General features: G+C 49.4%; 4 protein-coding genes across 9 annotated transcripts in view; all 4 read left to right on the top strand.

Annotated features, from left to right (window-relative positions):
- Positions 1–408: 408 nt before the first annotated feature.
- LOC109523984 (synaptic vesicle membrane protein VAT-1 homolog) lies at positions 409–4168 on the top strand. Its single transcript, XM_019883534.1, has 6 exons — positions 409–1010; positions 2006–2213; positions 2670–2840; positions 3010–3099; positions 3270–3505; positions 3883–4168. The coding sequence occupies exons 1-6, from the start codon at positions 531–533 to the stop codon at positions 3985–3987; spliced, it is 1290 nt and encodes a 429-aa protein (XP_019739093.1). The 5' UTR covers positions 409–530; the 3' UTR covers positions 3988–4168.
- Positions 4169–4619: 451 nt separating this feature from the next.
- Positions 4620–8415, top strand: LOC109524043 (probable phosphatase phospho1). Of its 2 annotated transcripts, none has more exons than XM_019883616.1 (2): positions 4620–4705; positions 7422–8415. In XM_019883616.1, the coding sequence occupies exon 2, from the start codon at positions 7443–7445 to the stop codon at positions 8181–8183; it is 741 nt and encodes a 246-aa protein (XP_019739175.1). In that variant the 5' UTR covers positions 4620–4705; positions 7422–7442; the 3' UTR covers positions 8184–8415. The 2 variants fall into 2 exon arrangements, with proteins under 2 accessions (XP_019739175.1, XP_019739174.1); XM_019883615.1 differs by lacking the exon at positions 4620–4705 and adding an exon at positions 5011–5125.
- Positions 8416–10278: 1863 nt separating this feature from the next.
- On the top strand, positions 10279–15884 carry dbf4b (DBF4B-CDC7 kinase regulatory subunit). The gene is made up of 12 exons (XM_019883614.1): positions 10279–10408; positions 11176–11329; positions 11422–11598; positions 11742–11792; positions 11866–11935; positions 12129–12193; positions 12950–12989; positions 13072–13117; positions 13732–13851; positions 13934–14057; positions 14138–14271; positions 14372–15884. Exons 2-12 carry the CDS (start codon positions 11183–11185, stop codon positions 15546–15548), a joined length of 2151 nt encoding a protein of 716 aa, XP_019739173.1. The 5' UTR covers positions 10279–10408; positions 11176–11182; the 3' UTR covers positions 15549–15884.
- A 570-nt stretch (positions 15885–16454) lies between these two features.
- Positions 16455–21103, top strand: part of LOC109524029 (disintegrin and metalloproteinase domain-containing protein 11-like) — a 10478-nt gene continuing 5829 nt past the window's right edge. For 3 of the 5 annotated variants that reach the window (XM_019883596.1, XM_019883598.1, XM_019883597.1), the window contains exons 1-11: positions 16455–16902; positions 17238–17374; positions 17562–17638; positions 17801–17867; positions 18758–18840; positions 18964–19021; positions 19537–19594; positions 19904–20043; positions 20278–20352; positions 20435–20506; positions 20926–21092. In XM_019883596.1, the coding sequence (XP_019739155.1) occupies positions 16845–16902; positions 17238–17374; positions 17562–17638; positions 17801–17867; positions 18758–18840; positions 18964–19021; positions 19537–19594; positions 19904–20043; positions 20278–20352; positions 20435–20506; positions 20926–21092 (992 nt within the window). In that variant the 5' untranslated portion in view covers positions 16455–16844. The remainder of the gene's footprint in view (positions 16903–17237; positions 17375–17561; positions 17639–17800; positions 17868–18757; positions 18841–18963; positions 19022–19536; positions 19595–19903; positions 20044–20277; positions 20353–20434; positions 20507–20925; positions 21093–21103) is intronic. The other 2 variants (XM_019883599.1, XM_019883600.1) reach the window with 2 other exon arrangements.

Here is a 21103-nt window from a genome sequence, read left to right as displayed (position 1 = left end):
CTACTCCAGTGACCCGGACTTTGTTTTACTTTGAAGGTTAATTCATGCTCGGCGATGAAACAAAGGGAAAAAAAAAGTCAAACCACAACGTATAGGGAGCCCACGACAGCTTCCGGATGCATTTCTGAATCCCTTTGGCGCCATCTTGTGCCAAAAGGGAACAAGGTAACGATTCCCTTTCAGTTCGAGTTGGTCATCCATGAAGGTTTTTACAACAAAATCATGTAGAACTAACTTGGCCGATGTGTAAACTGAACCGTGGGGAATCTTGTTTTAGGGAAAATGAGGTGATCTTGTTCAAATTAGAGCTGTTGCTGTCCAGTAACATTTTAAACCATTTTTTAACCATTGAATTTGGTCACGTTTAACATTAGATTTTTCAAAAAGACGAAAATTGTCAAAATCGCTTTTTTTTTTACAGTTGCCATTCGTTTTGAAAATAGATGATCGGATGCTTGTTTTGATGACAAGCGTTCAACTAAGCCTTTATTCTGAAAACCGGAAGTGGTGTCAAACCCCGCTCGCCTTTGATGAATGACCACTTGTTGGGAGCGCACGTTGACTTGACGACGCGCCGTACACTCAAATGGCCAACTTTGTTCTGCGAGCACTTCCTCCGCCCTCAGCTCACACGAAAGCTGATAACCAGTTCGATTGCATGTTTTCTCGCTGAGCCGCACGCAGGCCCGAGCAATCCGTCGCCGAAAGTCGTCATGTCTGCCCAGGAGGCTCCGCAGCCGCCCCCCGGGGAGCAGCCTCTGTCGTGCCGGTCACTGGTGCTCACGGGCTACGGGGGCTACGACAAAGTCCAGCTGCAGGTGAAGCCGATCGGCCGGCCCAGACTGAAGCCCGACGAGGTCCTGGTGCGGGTCAAGGCCTGCGGGCTCAACTTCGCTGAGCTGATGGGCAGACAGGGTCTGTACGAGCCGCTGCCAGCCCCGCCGGTCACCCTGGGCATGGAGGGGGCCGGGATCATCGAAGCGGTCGGAGAAGAGGTGCGGGACCGAAAGGTGAGGACGGACAAGCGACTTTGCTCATTCTTAGGTACAGCGTGGCAATTTTTTTTCGATATGTTTGTGAGGAGGGGTGGCAACCCCGTCTTTTCGAAAATATTAGGGGGTTATTGTTTTTTTTTCAATGCATTTGCTTTGGCTGCCAGCCGGGTCCACTTTATGTTCAATCAGTGGCAGACGACATCGGCGGCTGGGGCTCTCCTTTCCCATGGGTGAGGGCATTACAGTACCTTCATAAATGCTTTTGCTTTTACTTCACTCGAGCCGAACGCAAGTCAAATTGTGGTTTTGCATTGGGGGATCGACCAAGTTGGAACTTGACAATTTGGAGATAGGAAAAGTTGTCTACTTGTAAGTCAAGGTACTACTGAACACCATGACATTTTAAATCTGTGAAGAAATGTGCCCCTTTGCTTCCAATTCAGTGTAATAATTAAATGTTGATTCGTTTTATGTTCTCAGAAACGTCTGATCAATTCTGCTTACGGCGGTTGTATTCATTGACTTTATTTCCCGTCGAATCCTCAGCTGACCCTTTTCGCCACAACGAAGGTCACAGGGCAAGGAGAATTAATAGTGCCGTGTGATCAAAGTCGATCTATGACGGGTGTGTTTATCTCGGGTAATAAAATGAGACGCCAATACGTGCGCTTGGAGCGAGACGCTCTCCATTTGGTGCCATCGACGCAGCCCGGCTTTCTTTGTGGCTCTCTTGCTCCATCCCGCAATGCTGTTTGCGCCCAATGAAACGCTCCACATTATTTGCAGACATCTTCATGTCAAACGAAGTTGGCGTGGCTCTTTCATAAACTGCAGATGTGTTGCGCCGTCGCGCGCCATTTGGAATTGTTCATCAACAAAATGGGGACTTTATTTTGCTTAAGCCCCCGAAACGCTCGCGTGTCTTGAAGCAATTGAGGCCAATACGGATGCCACTTTAAACCTAGAACCCGAGGGGAAAATAACAGTATTTTGTCGTTGGAACCCTTTAGGTCGGGGAGCGCGTGATCGCCATGAGCCGCAGCGGCATGTGGCAGCAGCTGGTGGTGGTGAGCGCCAGCCGCGCCTTCCCCATGCCCGAGGGCATGAGCTTCGAGGAGGGCGCCGCGCTGCCCATCAACTACCTGACGGCGTACTTGATGCTCTTCCACATGGCCAACCTCACGCCGGGCAAGAGCGTGCTGGTTCACATGGCGGCGGGTAAGCCAAATGGGCCGGCGCGAGAGCGAGGCCTTGGATTTATGCTGCCAATAACTGATAGTGGTTTGATTAATCATTTGCAGGCCACAGTAAGATGCCAATGTTTGTTTTCGAGGACTCTTGGTCATGAAACGCTAACGCCATACGTTCTATTTCGTCTTTTAAAAAAAATGTCGAAATTTGACACTACAGAGAAGAGCGTTTGTCAATTGCCCTCCCAAATTTGAAGGATTAAAAAAACCCAAAACGCCAGGTGTATCAAATGGGGCTTCCAATTTGTGACAAATCAAGCCATCTCTCCCCTTGTGAATGCTGTGGGCGTGTCCGCTGAATGCCGAAACTGCTGACGCTCACAGCTGACAACGAGGCACCCGAAAGCAACCACATGAGCACGGAGCCGCGGTCCGCGCACCGGCAGAGGTCAGTAAAAAGTCAAGTCTTGCATCGTGCCCGCAGGTGGCGTGGGCATCGCCGCCACCCAACTGTGTCGGACGGTGCCCGACGTGACCGTCTTTGGCACGGCGTCCGCCTCCAAGCACGACGTCATCGCCCAGGTGGGCGTGACTCATCCCATCGACTACCGGACCAGAGACTACGTGGAGGAAATCCACAAAATTAGCCCAAAAGGTCAGTCGCTGCCCTTTCCTGACTTCTTGTCATATTCATTTGAAACTGTTTCTGCTTAATATGCTGCGTGTGTGTTTTATTCAAGAGCCAAGATGGCGCCGGTAGCACATGATCTTCTTCATCCTTCGGCGTTCTTCCTGTTTTGGCCCACTTGTGTTCTCCTTTGCAGGAGTGGACATTGTCCTGGATCCACTCGGCGGCGCCGACACACAGAAGGGCTTCAACTTGCTGAAGCCTTTGGGCTCGCTCGTTGTATTTGGTGAGCAAAATAAAGGGCTTGAATTGCCACGGCAAAATCAACGACACGAATCAACCCCGAAAGTTCATGTATGACACGAATTGACAAAGATGACGACGACGAAAAACAATTTGCTGAGAACTAGAGCGGGTGCGGGGGGACTGACTGCCACATTGAATGGCGCGCGCCAGGTGCCGCCAACTGCGTGACGGGCCAAAAGAGGAGCCTGCTGGCCCTGGCGAAGACGTGGTACAAACAGCTGTCGATCAACGCGCTGAAGCTGATGGAGACCAACAAGGCGGTGTGCGGCTTCCACCTGAGCTACTTGGATGACCGGCACATTGACGCGGGCATGGCCTCGCTGCTGCAGCTCTACGCCGAGGGCAAGATCAAGCCTCGCATCGACTCCTGCTTCCACTTTGAGGAGGTGCGTTGAACGCAAGTGTCGGGAAAACGTGTCCGCTCGGGAAACACGCCCAGCAAATTGACGTGGTCAAAGATGGCATCAAATAGCGGCCATCGCCGGTGATAGACCCATTAACTGCTCCGCAGGGAATTCTTCATTTTCACCTAAAAAAAAACATGATTTATTGACCACAAGTAGTCGCATGTTCCCCCACTGTATTGCGTTTGCGACAGCTTCTTTAGGCTAGTATGCTAGCGAACTGATGAGCCTCATGTTGTGAAGGTTGGTTGCTGCTATGGAATAATTTAGCCACTCAAGAGAGTCGTTTATGAAATGCAAGATTGATCTGTTCCATTTTTATATATTTTATTTTTATTTTTTCTGGTCTTTCTCCGCAGGTAACAGATGCAATGCGGCGCATGCACGAGCGTCAAAATATCGGGAAGGTCATCCTTCTCCCAGAGCCCAAAAAGCAGAATGATGAGACGACAGTAAAGAAATGACATCATCGAAGGATTGAGTAATATTGGATTTTCCTACGATGCTTTCTCCAACTACTCATTTATCAGAATTTTCTTTTAACAGTATTTGCCCTTTTTTTAAAACAAGTTATCACACAATGTCCATAATTGTGATCAGCATTTGTATTTTGATTCATAAAACTTATTAAATGTCTTCACTGTATTGCAGTAACTACAATTGTTTTTTTTCTAAATTGTCCATACAGTATATGTGAATAAATGGTTGTTTGACTATATGTGGCCCAGATGACGTTTCCTCCAACGGTTGGGACGACAAGTTTTGAGATGTATTTTGACACTTATTTTGTGGAACGAAAATTAGAATTCAAGCTATAACTGTATTTAATGCCTCTGATAATTGGGGGACGAAGTGCGGCAACCGAACTAATTTCTCACCGTCCGTAACCTCATAAGTTTCCACTTCTTTCCGGACCATAGCGGAAGTTTTAATTATTTTTATTTTGAAAGGATGTGACGGAAGTGACTTGCCGTTGTACGTCGACCTTGACGCTATGCCTTTAAGAGAGAATACCCTCCTGTGAGTCGTTGGCGTCATCATAGATGTACCTACGTCGACTCTTCATTGGGTGGAGTAGCGTACGTCGACGTCGCCGCCATCCTGGATGTGGCCGAGTGGAGCGCTGGACTGCCTCATTCATAAAATAACCGTTTTTTCACAAAACCATGTTATCTTTCACAGGTAAGACTGAGTTGTGAATTTCGATTATTTTGGACGGCATATGGCCTTCAGAATGTATTGATTTTGTGACTTTATCAAATCACTGTAAAGAGTTAAGGGCTTTTTTCCCTGAAAGCGCTTTGTAGTTTCGGTTTGAAGTTACGCTACATTTAATGTAGAATGACTTTTAACTTAGTTCGCTACATCTGCCAAGTAACTTGTCCAACACTGTTGAAATAATTGTGCCTTCGTCCTGATTCACGGCGCGACTGGGCACATCCAACATGGTCGACGAGTTACGTATGGTGGAGCGCTCCACCGCGCTTAATGTATGTCTATGTTTATAACTGCCGCCGCCTCCCTCCAGCGAACTGCTGCAGCGGTGGCAAAGAGCCTGTTAACAGATCCTGTTGTCACTGGGATGCGGCTGCTGCCTCGTCGGTAAGGGCCTCTCTCTCGCGTCTCTTACCGCCTCCGCTTTTAATATGTCCATACCAAACCAACACGTTTGCGCGTGTGAGGCGTGAGCCCCCTCCGAGCGGCCAACGTCCGGTTTATGATGACTTTCAGTGGTGACCCCCGTATGCCAAAATAGCGGCACTGGGTTATAATTAGAGTGTGCAGATATGTCCGCGACATACTCTCTTGTCATTCATTCATGAACGAGTGGACTGTCATATCTTCACTTTGGGGTTGTCAAAACGAGGGTGGGCTCCATCCAATTCGGTCCGCTGTTAATTTTTTTTTTTTGGGGGGGGGGTGACCCATAGGTATTTTTAACCCTTTAAAATTCGTCATTATGTTCCATTACTTATTTGCACTTACGCTTAGTTATACTTAGTTACTTAGTAGTTTGTAGCATTACTTTGAGAAAGTGATCAGTTATTGAATAGCTTGACGGAGCGTTCAGATTCCATGAATATCCCACGCGGTAACATGCTTTTTATGAGCTGTAATCACATTATAATGACATTCACAACAAGAGTTTGAAATGACAAAAATATCATGAATGTTCTTGTTATCTTGCGTTTGTGGGCACCTAACAAAATTTCAACAAAGTAGGTCCCGAACAATTCATCGCTGCCTGATTTTAATCAATCAATTTTAGATCCTTAAAAATCACAGGTTTTTTTCTGTTTTTTTTTGGGGGGGGGGGCGCTAATCTTTTTTTTCTCCAAGCATTAACACAATACAACATAAGACAAAGAGTGTCATTCAACGCCCCCCCCCCCATCCATTCCATTTTTGTACTCAGAAAAAAGCTTTGTCTAATATAGAAATGTCATTCTGGCGCCATCTTGGGACCAAGGAACTCTGAAGTTAAGGGAGGTGCTTCATTTAGTAATGCCTGAGCCCTATCTAATGGAGAAGAGTGTTTGCCGCCATTTTGTGGCATATGTAGGCTGTTAAATTATTCTCCTCATGCCCTCTGTGGCCTTTTCCTCCGTGCCCCCTGCACCCCATGAATCTATCTCTCTTGTCCCCGTTTTTATGTAGCCCTCTGGTCCTGATTTAGTCCATCCTCTGCCCCACTTCTTCACCTGATCTGCAAAAAACAGCTCTCAAACTAGCGTCAGTTGTGACATGCACCGCCACTTGCGTAAGGGCGTGCGCAACACTTAATTTCTGTGAGATAAACAAAGTACTGGCAGAAGACACATTCCATACCCAGCATTCTTTAGGCACTGAGGTTATGGCTGGAGAATCATAAAAAAAAAAAAAAAAAAAAAAAAAAAATCCTTTCCTTCGCCTCCCTGTGTGTCAACTCAACACGACTCATTCTAATATAATTTGCATGTTTTGGCGTGTCCTCAGCCAGGTGTGGTCCTCTGGAGGTTGTTGAGTTGAACTCATAAAAACTGGTCTTTTCAGGTAAGTTGTATTTGCGAGGAACATGGCGCCAGCTGCTTTGGTAGTCAATTCTGCTGTTATGAAAGCGCACACATGGCATTCATTAGTAAAAACGGATCAACAGAATTTTTTTCTTTTTTTTTTTTTTCCCCTTGGCATGTCAAAACATTTGATTGGTCATATGTTGCCTGGTAGAATTCTTCGGGCTCAGTCATGACTAACCCAAAAAGGCTGATAATGGTTGCCAGTGAACGTACAATTGTAGCTAGTTAATATACAGAGCAAGGAAGAATAACAGACTTTTGGGCGGGGGGGGGGGGTACAACTTTGATTGGCTGCCTGTTGCTGGGGAAAATTTGTCAGGCTCACTCACAACTGTGCCAAAGGGCAACAAATTTCGCAGCAGATTTAGATGTTTCGCTGTGTAGCAAACAGCATCACGGGACAACGGAATCGTTTTATTTCTCCCTTCCGCCGAACACGTGATGAAGTAGGCCAGAGTTCAGTCCTAACTTCCCCATAGGCCAACGGATTTCGAAACTGCATGAAATGTTGATGTTTCTTTGAGCAAACAAAGGAACCGAAATCAACTACTTTGCCGTTAAAGTATGTTTGGACATAGTTGATGGGCTGCTTGTTCCTTGGCAGAATTCAGGGGCTTCAAACTTAGCCCCCGTGACGGCCGATGGATTTTACGCGTTGGCTTCCTAACAGACGTGGCAACATTAGTCACCGGGAATCCAGTATTTTTTGTGCAGGTTTGATTGGCCGCTTGTTGCACGGGAGAAGTCGCAGCCCCTCCATCGTAACGGCACCGTTTGCCAATTGACGCTTGGGCGCGACCGCTGGATTCACGGCCAATCTAACGGCGACACTTTGTTCGCAGTGAGCCGAAGGAGGACCGAAGATGAGCGCGCAGCCTCAACCGCGTTTCCTGGTCCTGTTCGACTTTGACGAGACCCTCGTGAACGAGAACAGCGACGACGCCGTGTTGCAGGCTCTGCCGGGCCAGCAGCTCCCCGACTGGTTGAAGAGCGGCTACCGCGAGGGCCACTACAACGAGCACATGCAGCAGATTCTGGCCTACATGGCCGAGCGGGGCGTGTCGCGCGACGCCATCCGCTCGGCCGTGGAGAGCATCCCGCCGGCGCCCGGCGCCCTCGCCCTGCTGCACTTCCTCCAGGGCCACCAGCGCGACTTTGAGCTGGCGGTGGTCTCGGACGCCAACATGTACTTCATCGACACCTGGCTCAAGTGCGCGGGGGTGCGCCACCTCTTCCGGAAGATCTTCACCAACCCGGCCAGCTTCGACGCCGGCGGCCGGCTGGTGCTGCTCCCGTTCCACGCCCACTCGTGTCCCCGTTGCCCCGACAACATGTGCAAGCAGGTCATTCTGAGGGAGTACCTGGCCCTGAGGCAAAAAGAGCGCGGCGCGCCCTTCCAGCAGGTGTTTTACGTCGGAGACGGCGCCAACGACATGTGCCCCTCGCTGGCCCTGGGGCCCCGTGACACGGTCTTCCCGAGGAAGGACTTCCCGATGCACGCGCTGCTGAAGTCCGAGGGCGCCAAATTCAAGGCCAACGTGGTTCCCTGGACCAGCGGCCAAGATGTCATGAACTGTCTCGAGAAAATCGCGGAGGAGAGATGATCGCGGACGTGGCGGCAAAAGAACCACGACAAAGGTGCTGTAATCGTATGCAGTAAATCGGAGAGAAATCTCCCTAGTGTTTGGAAAACAAAAAACAACAAGCTGTGTCGAAACAAGAACAAGTGTTATGTACGGAAGCAGATATGCCAACTGAGTTTGAATTTTACCTCTCGTGGCAAAATCAAGCATTGAATTTTAGAAAGCATCAAAATGTTTTTATAAAAAAAAAAAATGACATTTAAAGAAACAAACATGTAACAATTTTGCGTTTTTTTTTTTTTTAATGAAATGTGACAGCATCTCAAAATGTTCAGTTTGGATTTACACACACATTTTTCAGTTCTGTTTTTTTTTTTTTTTTTTTTTTTTTTTCCTATTCAGAGTTCTGGTTATGCTAAAAATGATTCGGTAAGACATTAAAGGGGAAACGCACATCTAGTGGACCCCCGTTGTTCACGGGGCATTGGGACCTGGCCCAACAGAGGGTGGCAAAAATGCAAAAAAAAAAAAACCAAAACCCCAAAACAAAACGCAAATCAGTGAATCCGCAAGTATGTGGGGGGAGGAGGGGGGTCCACTATTGTTTTCATGTTAGGTTGTATTACTGAGCCACATTATTGCTAATGCTAAGCTAGGCTAACAGGATGCTTATTGCGCAGGGGACCCAATGGTGCATTAATGGTGTTAAGTGTTGAAAATCTACCATGAACTATGATAATCACGATAACGACAGTTCCAGACTTCCATCGAGTATGTGAATCTTGAATGCAGCGAATGCTCAAGCAGACATTCAGCGTGTCGGGATCAGGTGCGAGACGTGCAGCGTATCGGGTCGGCACGAGTGGATCGAGTGACACCAGAAAGAGGCGAGACCTAATCTCCTCGGCTGCAATCTACACCAGCATATAAACAACAGCGCTTGCACTTTGGCCCCGCAATGGAAAGTAGAAGTGAAGTCGGGTTTCCAAAGTGGGGATCGCTGCGCTCATTCTCGTACGGTCACACGCTTGGGTCCAGTGTTATTGCTTGGCCATTTTGATCCACGCATTGCATCTTTCATTGCACTTTGAGGGGAAAAATGTGATGTGAGTTCAATCATTTTTCATCAGATTCAAATGGGCTCCCAGTACAGCGCGAGCACCTTTTGTCATCATGCGCTTGAAACAACAAATCGGACAGTGTTAGCCCAATTTCTTCGCTTTCTTGCAAATGCAGACTCAAGATTAGAGTTCAAATGAATTTTATTTTAAATGAGTTCACTACTTTCAAGACATGCCACAATCGTCCCTTTTAGAAGTTTCTCAGGGAGAAGAGTGGGAGAGGGAAAAAAAGTTCCTCCATCGGACCAATGTTTGAAACACAACTTTCAAGTCCTGCAAATGACATCATTTACGTAGGTCTCCATTTCGGGTTTCTATAGACGCATCTCATTGAAATCTGCAATAATGAAACATGATACACAATATGGTGTGTCAGATCTATAAGGGAAAACACAGATTCCCCCCGTCCCTCACTACTTTTGCTTTAATGAAGCACCGCATACCCCTGCTCGACTTTTCCTTTCCTTTGACTTGCTGTATTTGGATTTCAAAAATGGATGGAACACAACATTGAAACAGGAATATAAAAGCCATCATATCATCAGTCACGCCCTCTTGAGTGCTTATTCCCGTCTTGTCAGCTCCTAAACACGCACACACATACAATTTTTTATTATATCTCGTGCGTGCGTGTGTGTGTGTGTGTGTGTGTGTGTGTGTGTGTGTGTGTGTGTGTGTGTGTGTGTATATATATATATATATATATATATATATACAAAATAGGTTACATCGTGTCATTTAAATGAATGACTCCACATTTGCCTTGATCCATAGGGGGGTCCACTTTACACTCATTCATAGTTTGACCTTTATTACTCCCTGCAAACTGTACGGTCACACATATCATGTAGCAGTCTTCCACTGCATTCACTTCAACCTGTGTCATTATTTTGAGTATTTTTTGGAGACAACAAAGAATAAATACAGTATTTCCACGTCACCTAAGTTTTGAGAATTCATTTTTTGTAGGCGGCACTCTAATGCAACATCGTGCCGGAAGTGACCCGTTCTCCGCCGGTGTTGTTTTTTTTTTTTTTTGAAAATCGGCGGTAGCTCGTTTGTCAGTCGATTTTTTGGAGGAGTCTTGACCTCAACCAAAAGTCTTTAAATACAAACTTCGCAAAGGTAAGTAGCGCAGACTTCATTTCTCCCGGTGGCACGGAATATACCGGGGTCCTAAAATGACCGGTTCCGTCTTGTAAATTTGACAGACGCGGCTTGGTTTGTCGAAGTTGAAGCTAACGAGCTTAGCCGCTCTCAAGCTAGCACCGAGTTGGCTCGATTTGTCGCGTGGCATTACTTTTTAAAAACATATTTTTAGCACTTATTAGATCTCAATCTAACCCCCCAAATTATCCAATACCCTCATGCCCTCAAATGATTTTTTTTTTACTCGCGACTTGGATGTCGGCATATTCTGCATGCTTAATATGTCCGCTGAGTGGACAGTAATTGACAACCACTTTGGCTGCTGTATTGTCTCGAATGACATTTTGCAGGATTTTTTTTTCTTTTCACTCCCAAGTCATTAATAAATGGTTGATCGTTATTACTAATAATGAGGATAAAATGTAAACAATGGTAACTCTGTATTTGAAGTGCGTCGCAAATCAAAAGGTCGACAAGCCTTTGACAATCACATTGACATTGACAACAACCGTAACAGACATTAACTTAAAATATCTTCCGACTGTCAGCAGCAAGCACTATCAGCGAATATGATCAGGTTTCTGTAGTCTTCCATTTGAGCCCTTTCAGTACCGTAATCCGTTTTTACAACTTCAGACTTGCCCCAAAATTTGTTCGTTATTTTAAGAAGAGAAGGGCACAGGGGTTAACAAATGACCCGATGGATAATGTTAAATGTTTCTAACTTAACCCTGCACCATCAGGAATATCATGCTGCAGCAGTGTGCAGAGCAGCCAGGACTTTTGGGAAAACTTCATCCTGGGGAGAAGAAGCTGGAGGGGAAGACCTTCTATTTGGACAATGTGAAAAAACGTCTCGCAGCCCTGCTTTTGGAAGCCATCACTGTCCTTGGAGGGGTACGTCACATGTCTTACGATGTTCACCGTATGCATAGAGGGCCGTCACCACCAGAAACGACTGAGCCTTTCTTTTTTTCTTCTTCTCAAAGAGCGTGGAGAGCTTCCTCCACAGAGATGTGAGCTTTGTGGTTACGGGAAGTCAGGGGGGCTTGGAGGAGAAAAAGCTTGCAGGAAGCAGGAGGAGCGATGAGCCCCAGCGGCCCGTCCAGCAGCGAGAACGTGGTCTCGACGGCGGCAAGCGGCGACCAGGAACTCTTCGGCCAGCGGTACGACCGCGATTGTTTACTAATGCTCATGACAGAACTGCAGTCACTCACCACTTGTATGAGTTAAAAAAGACAAAGTCTGCGTTGCGCACCGTGCAGTCAGTGTTTTTGATTAACTTTGACTGTCCAACTGTGTTCTCCAGGCTTGTGGCAGCCGAGGAAAAGCCCTGCTTGAAAAAGCCATTCGCAACAATGTCAGTCGCCGATCAACAGACTTTGACATCTTTGCCATTTTGTCCTGAACAGAAATGTGATCTTATTTTGTAGGAGCGGCTGCAGGCGAGCAACGTGTTGTCAAACGCCCGTTCGTGGGGAGTGAGCATTGTTCACGCGGATGGTATCCTTCGCCGTGCAATGGCACAAATGAATGCGGGTGGCAATGAACCTGACTTCCAGCAGGTGGCGCCTCGCGAGTGCTTATTTCAAGGCATCCTCCAGATTGAGGCGTCGAAGATGATGATCATGAGGACGGCGGTGAAATGTTTGATTTGCCTTTGAAATGAAGTGTTCCTTAATGCTGCCTGCCGTAGATGTTCTTATTTACCTGAAGAAGCTGAACCGTGAGTGTGCCCTCGTGAAACCCAGCAGAGCCGAGGTAAGCCAAGTCGTGAAAGATACTCAAATCAGCCGTATTTTTAGAGCTCTTTGAAACAACCAGCGCTGTATACAAAGTGCCGTGCATGGAGCAAAAACAATTCAAAGCAACAACAAACACTCAAGATGAAGACACTAAAACTAAAACTCAAGCTTCATACGGCGTCAAATGCCGAAGAATCAAAATGAGTTTGAAGACGAGTTTTATAGAGGGGCAGCGAGGGGGCTTTCCGAACGTTCGGCGGGACGTCCTTCCAAAGAGAAGGACCGGCGACGGAAAAAAGGCTCCATCCCCTCTGAGCCTCCGCTTCGTTCACCGTACCTCTCATCGGCACCGGGCGGGCGCGGAGGAGCTCAGCCCAGGCCATTTCAAAATTTGAAAACAAACAGTCGGATGTTCACGACAACTCTAAAATGTATCGGGAGCCAGTGAAGGCATGCCAGAGTAGGAGTGGTGCGCTCCCCCTTACGAGTACCGATCAAGAGGCGTGCAGCAGCGTTCTGCACCAACTGGAGGCGCCTCATGGGGGAATGGCTGACTCCAAAGTCAGGTTCATGACAGTCATTCCGCCGAGATGTGACAAGGGCATGAATTGCAAATGGAGGTATTTGGAATCCAAGCAACATCCCATCCATTCAACTTTGCAGGTTCCACTGCGGTTGGCTGTAAATGAGTATCACGGAGGTCTTTACACGTCGGGTGCATCATTCTTAGGATTGCTGTGTGTAAATAAGTGAATGTGTGCCTTTTTCGCAGAGGACTTCCAGCAAGCAGCCCTCTTGCCGTGGTGTCAAAGGTCAGCGAATTTGTCCTAAATAGGCTAACGCAGTCACACCCGATCTGATTTGCCTTCATGTCTTGTGCTTTGTGTTTGACAGCCGCGCCCCTGAGATCTCCTTTCCTCAAAATTGAAGACGTCAGCAGGTGAGTGGGATGCGAGCATACGGTGATCACAGGAGCCCTCGCAAGTCCGCGTGAGGACGAAACTGATTTGAGATGAAAGGAGTTCGCCCCGCCGCTCCTCCTGTGCAAAAGTAGACCACGCGGCGCTCGAATGGAGAGGTTTCGACTTTCCTCAGTGTGCCTGATGACAAGGAGCAGAATGGAATGTAACATGACGACCTTGCGCCCCGCGGCAGGGTGCCCCGAACCCAGCCGGATCGCGTTTCTCGTTGTGCTCCCGCCGGGGACGTGTACACTCGCAACTCTTTTCATTTCGCCTCTCGTCTGTGCTCATCAAACTGCTCTTCACTCATGCATGTCCAATGCGAGTGTAAGTAAGTGCACTGAGGCGAAGGAAATAGTTGAGCAGATGAACTGCTTTTGCTGGTGTGGGTCGGAAGGAAGGGAAATCACTCTTGGTTTGATTTGGACTTGATTTTCGATGACACGTGCATTGAGATTGACTCTGCGATATTCATTGAACAAGGCGGCGGCTCTTAGCAGTTGCCGTTTTCAGTCGTGTGAAATGTCACTGCATCGTTCGATAGTCATTCGAGCGGTCTCAAGACGAAAGTCGTTTTGTTTCATGCAACCAGGAAGTACAAGCCCCTGCACCTGCAGTCCATGTGCTTCCCCTCCTTGTGCTACTTGGGCCGGTTCAGTCCCTTCGAGTCGCCGCCCCCTACTCGCCTTGAGAAGACGGCGCAGCGATCAGGGTTGGTCCGGCAAATTTGCTCGCCTACCTCATGATGAATCCCGCCGCGGATGTGTCATGATGCTTGTGTTTGTGACCGTCAGGCCAAAGAGCAAAGTGGAATGCGGCAGTAAGGACAAGTCTCAAAGCCTGTCGCCTTGGCCCCCGCGCAAGAAGAACATCTCTTACTGTGAATGTTGCCTTCAGTCCTTCGCTAACCTGGCGGAGGTGACTGACTCGTTTCCTACACGTTGGCGTGACGTCTTGAGACTTGAGTGATTCGATTTGTCTTCCTTTGTCTTCTGCAGCACTTGCGGTCTGATCAGCATCGCGCCTTTGCCACGGAGAGCTCCAATTATGGCGCCTTGGAGCATCTTGTGCTCAAAATGGTTCCCGCGTTCGACCTCGGTTCTTCCGAGCAAGCCGACGAAGTGCCAAATAGGTACCTTGTGTCGTCCCGACGTCTGAGTCGTTCCGTTCTTGGCTCCAGAGCTCGTCGTAAAATAGGCGGCGGCTAATTTGTCCAAATGTGACCTTTGTAGACCGCCAGATGCTCCGCCCCTCCCAGACCATTGTGAACTTGTGCATCTGACTGACGCCGAGATGGAACATGAAGTTCGGGCCTTGAAAGGACGATCCTCCTCCTCAATACCTGCTCTGAATTGTCCTCTTCAGTCCAGGAGGTCGCCCGACAAAATGGATCCCGTGCCGAATCCGACCCCGACATCAGCTGACATCCAGTGCCCCAAACCCGATGACCTCGCCTGTACTGCAAGTGGGCCCTTCCCGGTTTTCAACACGGCACCGCAAGGCCTTTCTCCTTTGCCGCTCTCCCCGTGGCCCGCTGCACAAGATCGAGCGTTTGACCCGTACTCCGTGCCTCCGGTCCTCAGCCCGCAAGTCTTCACTGCCGACGACATGGAGACCCGAAGTCTATACTCGGAACCTCCTGTCCTCAGTCCTCAATATTATGAATGTGAAACGGAGACGACTCAAAGTGGGTCTGAATCGCTTCCCATCTCTTTCTTCCCATTTCCTTCTGCGGTTGCGTCCGGTCCGGAAGAAGTGAAGGGCTCCCATCCAGTTTTAACCGAGCCCCCGTGTCGTTTGAAGCAATCTCATCCGGCGACTCCAAACCCCGACAAACGGCGTCGGTGTTCCAGCTACGACCGCAACCGCAGAAAAAGGAAAAGAAAAGATGGCAAGGACATCACTGAATCGGGAAGTTGTGTCTTCAGCCGGGAGGAGTGGCGTTTTTCCGAGATGACCTCTGTTCAAGTAGGCAAGTCAAATGCAAACGCCTCTCAAATGGACAGCGTGTGCGCTCCGGTGCGAGACAGACGACCCGTCTCGCCGTTCAAACTGTTGGGTCACAGCGTTGAAACGGGATGGTCGCCCGCTTCAAAGACCCCTTTGCGCTTCTCAGGACAAAACTCCCAACAAACCGCCTCGGTGTGCATCGACCCCGCGCTGATCCCCGACGTAGCCCGCCTCTCCCCGTCCTCGTCGGAATCGGACTGGGACCGCCTGCTGCCCTCGGGCCCGGGCGACGCGGCCGCGGCCGATCTGGACACGGACTTCATTCACAGGCCGTGCGCGTGGATGAGCGACGGCGGCTACGAGTCGCGGCTGCACAGCGCCCTGCGGCCGGCCACCCCCACAATGGAGCCCTCGACTTTCTCCAAGACGGTGGTGCAAATTGTCGAGGTACTTCACTGACTGCACTTTTACGGACTTGGAACGGAGCACATTTATTTTTGAAAATCATTTTTGCCATCTGCCAAACTACTGCCAATGCTCTCATGCTGACCTCTGTCTTTCAGCAGCTTCACGGGAAACACACACTGAGTAGGTTTGCTTTTTTGTTTTTCCCTGAAAGGGGCATTATTCAGTTCCTTGAAGTGCTTTGGAGTCGATCCCAATTGAGCTTGTTTTGATGGTCCGACATGCAAAGCGCTTGGAAAAGTGCAGCCCCTTGCACTTGCCCCTAGGATGGGATCTGTATGGGAATTCGGAATGCCATGTGTTGTTTTTAAATAAATAGTTTTAAAACTACCGATTTCCCTGCTGTTTTCAAAATAAATGTCCACTGAATGTAGACATGATTTACTTGCATAAAAATGGCTGACTCAGCTGGAGAGTAATAATAATAATAATCTTGAATATGAACGAAGAATTTTGGCTGTTTAACTAGACTAAATGTACAATAGACCTGACTGCTGTAACTAATACCTTTTGATCAAAAATTTCCTTCCTGTAAATACTGTTTGCCTTTATATAACAACACAGTGGTTGTAAAAGAAAACCCTGTGATTCAAGTGTGTATTTTAAGCTGTTCAAAGGAATTTCACAACATCGGACGTTTTGACTTCGGGTGAGAAATGGAGAAGAATCGCTCCAATATTGTCGAACAAGAAAGTGCGGTTAGTTGTATTGTCTGCCATCTAGTGGTAGAGCGTTGTATTGTGTGTCACCGTCAAAGCGAGATAAACGGAGAAGATTTTGCTCGGAGTGAGACTCGTTTCCAGTATTCTCTTAAAAATATTTTGGAACCATTTTTTAAATGAGGAACTAGGATTTTCTTTTTTTAAATGAGTATAAATGAATATACTGCGCTCTTCTCGCTTGCGCTGCACCAAGACACGTTAGACTGACTACTGCCCCCAAGAGGCTGGAGTACTGAAACACAGCAGCTACTCTGCTGGCCGCTCGGTGGGCTTTCCACAAGGAGCTCCAAGCACCATCCAAGTAACTTCCTCCGCTCACGTTGTCTCTCCTAAACACGGTGACGGACGCGCGCGGTCGAAGCTGAAATAAGCCTTTCCATTTTCTGCCATGGACTCCACTTGAGTGTTGTGGCGCCGGACGAGACCGCACCAAACGGCGTGCACGGGGCACCGCGTTCGTTCGGGCTGGCAATCGTCCACTGCGCTCCGGTTGCCCGCCGCCTCCTGCTCGCCCCCTTGACGGCGCCCGCACTACAGAGGAGGACAGCGGCGGGACTATGTGAGCACCATGCGGGCTGTGAGATGTCTGCTGTTCGCCGCAGTGTTTGCACGCTGTTCCGTGACGGGTGAGCGTGGCTTTTGAATTGCCTTTCTTTGGAATGGCATTATTTGATGATGTGATGTGATGTGGTTCGTTTCGGATGAATTCCAAACTCTCGTTCAAAACGTTGAGTTGTTTCCCGAAGCCGCTCGCTGCGTCGTCGTGGATTTTGAATCGATTGACTTTCTTTTCCCCAAGCTTGGATTCATTTTTTTTTTGGGACCCAGCAGGTTAGGTTGAAGGGCATACGATGTTATCGCCTCTTTCTCAGAACTTGTATTTCATTTTGGCTACCGCGCTTCGGTTCTCCATTTCACACTGTAAGAAAATAACAATAACAGACACTGATGTCCCTGTAAGGTCTGAGGGAGGGCTGGCAGCCCCCCGCCGAAGATCTGGTGCAACCCAAGAGGCTCCTGCAGCAGATCCACTCCCAGGGCGAGCTGCTCCACAGCCGCCTCGACACCCGTGTCCAGAACCTCTCCAGGGCGGCGCAGGTGGGTGAGACTCCCCCCTCCCCCCCCCCACAAAGCACATGGGAACATACTATCCCTCTCACCTTGTGACCACCGTCATCTGACTGTCCTCTGTAGGAAAGATCAAGTACAAGTAATCACTTGAGAGTTTTTGTGGGCCGCCTCTATTTTGTGGCTGTTTACCATCTTCCTCTCGCCCTCCCGTCAGCCCGTGCATTTGGCCCGGAGCAGCTTCCGGGTGGAAGCCTTTGGCAGCTCGTTTATCCTCGACCTGGAACTCAACCAGTAAGTCAAGTCACTCCATCGACTCGACAGCGTGTCCTTGGTGCGCCGGCGTGTCCCCGGTATTGACGTTATTGTTGCACCGACACCAAAACAGTGTGTTAAGTGACAGCCATAATCAAATGAAACGGGGCCCCCCTCTTCTCGTCCTTCTCTCGTCTTCAGTCATCTCCTGTCGACAGACTACGTGGAGAGACACTTTGAAGAGGACGGGCAGCCGTCCCAGATTAAGGTAAGTGCCCCTCGCCGAGGACATGAAGCAGCATGTGGCTAAATGGCCAACAGACGCCCATTCGTAGTTGTGTTGCACAGCGCAAACAAACAAGAGTGCCGTCTTCCTGCTATCGCCGCACGCGTGTTCCCCCGCCCCAGCGCACCCGACCAATCAGTGGACGGTTGTCATGGTAACCGGCAGCAAGCAACAGTGGCTCTGCTTGCCGTGAGGGGAATTCAAATAGACTCCATTTTTCCCGGAGCAACGCCAAATCTGACCCTTCCTCTTCAGGGTGTACAAAAAGGTTTTCAAGTTGTAGAATGATCATGAAGATCGTCGCTGACAGCCGGGAAAGAATAAAGAACCTATTCCCCAAGGCATACAAGCGCGGCTACGTTGCTTTTCTCTTTGCGCCGCATGCTAATGCACTTCGAATGGCCGTCCTCTCCACTGACAATGCGTCTGACTGATTGACAAGGGCTGAGTGTGCATCGCGATGGAATGTATTTCTGCCCTTGCCAGCGTCCATTAGATGAAGAACGTGCATCTCATCTCCTTGTGCGCATTCAATGAGGAGTGCTGCGTCAGGCAATTTCAGCGCCTCCTTTGAAGCCACCTTATCCCACCGTTGGACTTATTAGCTCTCTGTGGCTAAGTGCTGCCCCCCCCCCTCCCCCTACCTGTCTGTCCCACCTCCTCCCCTACGCCCTCCTGTGTGATGAAAATCATTTTTGTCCTCAACAAATGCCCGAGGCAGGGAATCAAAACAAACACCATTGAGAAGCGGATTAACAATCAATCACTTCTTGATACAAATCAGTTCATTTTTACATGGGGGGCCAAAATTCCACTTGTTTCTTGATTTAGGAATGCTGTTTTTTTTTTTTTTTTTGCTTCTTTGCCTACAGGGAGGAGAGCACTGTTACTATCACGGGCGTGTGCGAGGGCTGCCCCAATCTTGGGTGGCCGTGTCCACCTGCCGCGGCCTGTGGTGAGAAAACCTCCCTGACGCTGGACTCCGTCCGAAGAAACAAATCAAACAATGCGCTTGGATGAGCGCGCGCAGCCACTCTATCACTGGAGCTAATGTTGCAACCCCCCTCTCCACTTTCAGGGGGATGTTCTCCGACGGGAATGTCTCGTACGGTATCGAACCCGCGGCCACTGGCGAGGTGAGTTAGCATCGAATAAGCATCGGAACGCTGCGCGGGCGGCGGCGGCGTGAAGTCTTTCGAAGACATTTCAGTGGGCGTGGGAATTTCCCGAGTGGAAACGGAGGGCTGGCTTTTTTCAGGTCCTTCGCTGTACTTTGGCGAGGTGCGATTGCCCACTCGTGAGAAGCGGAAGCAAGTGGCGGGACAGAGTGCAAGAGCTCCATTTTGCTTTGTTAATGGAGCTCAATTCCACAGACGAGGGAGGCGGATCAATAGCGGCCCTTCTTCAGCCCACTTCTAGTTTTGCCCTTGGCTTTCTTTACATGTCAGAGTTCCATCAAGTATTCATCCCCGGCTCCAGTGTGCGAGTGTGCGAGTGATCCGTACCGTTCTGAGCGGGCCGCCGAGTGATCGATTGATTAATTATGCATCGGCCGAGCTCTCCTCACCGAAGCTTTTGAAGGACTTGCGCTTGGGTAACATTTGAGCTGTTTGCCTCCAATCCAGTCCGACTCCTGCTTTTGCTCTTGCAGGCGGACCACGTGGTGTATCGCATGCCTCGCGCCGACCTCCTCCTGTTTCCACCTCCAGGTAGGACGACCGCTGCCGAATGCGGAAGTCCGTTATTCCCCCGGATTCAACGGTTTGCGTTTGCCTCCATCGAGGCTCGAATCAACCATGTGGCCGTTGACGTCGAGCAGAAGGCGGCTGGCCGGCTGGAGCCGTCGCCATTGATGCAGAGAGAATTGCCCTGAGTTTGAATGCAATGGCATTCCCCCATCCCGTTCCCGCCTCCTCCTTCCGTGGCTCGTGTGCTATTGATTTCTCCGGCGCAACCAAAAATACACGGCTGATGACTAAGCCCTCTCTTTCTGCCGCCGTCCCGTCTGCGTTTCCCAGCGAGCAGCGTGAACGGCAGCCGGCCTAAAGGGCAGACGGGCGCCGGCGGGGGAGACGGGAAGAGGCGGTACGGAGACGACCGGCCTGCGCCGGGGGCAAAGGAGAAGCTCGCCAACCGCGGGAGACGAGCAAAACGACAAGTCAGTCGTTGATATTCTCAAAGTTGTTTTTTTCATTTCATTCATCTCTTTGGTCCGATGCAACAAATGAATAGCTGACTTTGGGAGGGGGGCGGGGTATGACACATGAAATAGCAATGTTGGGGGCGACATTTTTTGACAATTACTTTTCAAGATCGTTCGGCTCCGTTGCCCGGCTGCGCCTCGTTCCGCAAACTTAGAGTGGCGGCTTTCAAACTTCTTTGTCCCCCGCAGGCACGTCAGGGTCAGCGCACCGTGCAGACGGAGACCAAATACATCGAGCTGATGGTCGTCAACGATCACGAACTGGTGAGAGCTTTCGAGCCTCGCCAACGAAGATGACATTCGGCAACTCGCCGGCACTTTGTAACGCGCCGTTTCTTCGCTCCAGTTTGTCCAACAGCGTCGCTCGACCTCTCAGACTAAGAACTTTGCCAAGGCGGTGGTGAACATGGCCGACGCGGTGAGTTGCTTTTCCCCTGCGCACGCGCAAAAGGGTTGCTTCTTTTCAAAAATACGACCTCACACCCAAGATGAAGATCACGTCTCGATAACAAGTTGATGCTGCTGCCGGAAAGCTCAGTGGTTTCCATGCCAACCGGCTTCCAGCGGACCATGTGACTTGACATGTCACACGGAACCCCAATAGTAGTATATTGATGCTGTTTATAAGAAGAAGAATTGGCGAGTGTAGTGATCCGATCCTGCCATAAATAGTAGTGGGGGGGAACGTCATCGTCATCATTGCATTGAGATGCTACAAGATGACGAAAAAGCACTGCTCATGTCTCAGTGAAACTCCTCAACTCATTTCAACGTTGGCCTGCACACAAGAGGGGCAAATAGCGAAAGACAATCATGACTGTGGTTCACCCTGCGCAGATCTACAAAGATCAGCTCAACACGCGCATCGTACTGGTCGCCATGGAAACCTGGTCCATTGAAAACCGCATCTCCGTGGGCGACGACGCCCTGCTCACCCTGCGCGACTTCATGAAGTACCGCAGGGCAAGCGTCCGCGAGCGCTGCGACGCCGTGCACCTCCTCTCGTAGGTTTTGG

The sequence above is a fragment of the Hippocampus comes genome, unplaced genomic scaffold (genome assembly GCF_001891065.2).
Source record: "Hippocampus comes isolate QL1 unplaced genomic scaffold, H_comes_QL1_v1.1 scaffold367, whole genome shotgun sequence".
Taxonomy (NCBI): Eukaryota; Metazoa; Chordata; class Actinopteri; order Syngnathiformes; family Syngnathidae; genus Hippocampus; species Hippocampus comes.
The sequence above is the reverse complement of the archived record's forward strand: the minus strand, read 5'-3'. Positions and strand labels throughout refer to the sequence as shown.

What these genes read in the sequence shown, in the direction of transcription:
- LOC109524043 (XM_019883616.1), top strand. Translation starts at nt 7,443, where the DNA reads ATGAGCGCGCAGCCTCAACCGCGTTTCCTGGTCCTGTTCGACTTTGAC.
- LOC109523984 (XM_019883534.1), top strand. Translation starts at nt 531, where the DNA reads ATGAATGACCACTTGTTGGGAGCGCACGTTGACTTGACGACGCGCCGT. An exon ending in GCTGGTTCACATGGCGGCGG is followed by an intron (nt 2,214 to 2,669) that starts GTAAGCCAAATG and finishes TCGTGCCCGCAG; the next exon opens with GTGGCGTGGGCATCGCCGCC. An exon ending in CCTGCTTCCACTTTGAGGAG is followed by an intron (nt 3,506 to 3,882) that starts GTGCGTTGAACG and finishes CTTTCTCCGCAG; the next exon opens with GTAACAGATGCAATGCGGCG.
- dbf4b (XM_019883614.1), top strand. Translation starts at nt 11,183, where the DNA reads ATGCTGCAGCAGTGTGCAGAGCAGCCAGGACTTTTGGGAAAACTTCAT. An exon ending in CAGGAACTCTTCGGCCAGCG is followed by an intron (nt 11,599 to 11,741) that starts GTACGACCGCGA and finishes TGTGTTCTCCAG; the next exon opens with GCTTGTGGCAGCCGAGGAAA. An exon ending in AAAAAGCCATTCGCAACAAT is followed by an intron (nt 11,793 to 11,865) that starts GTCAGTCGCCGA and finishes CTTATTTTGTAG; the next exon opens with GAGCGGCTGCAGGCGAGCAA.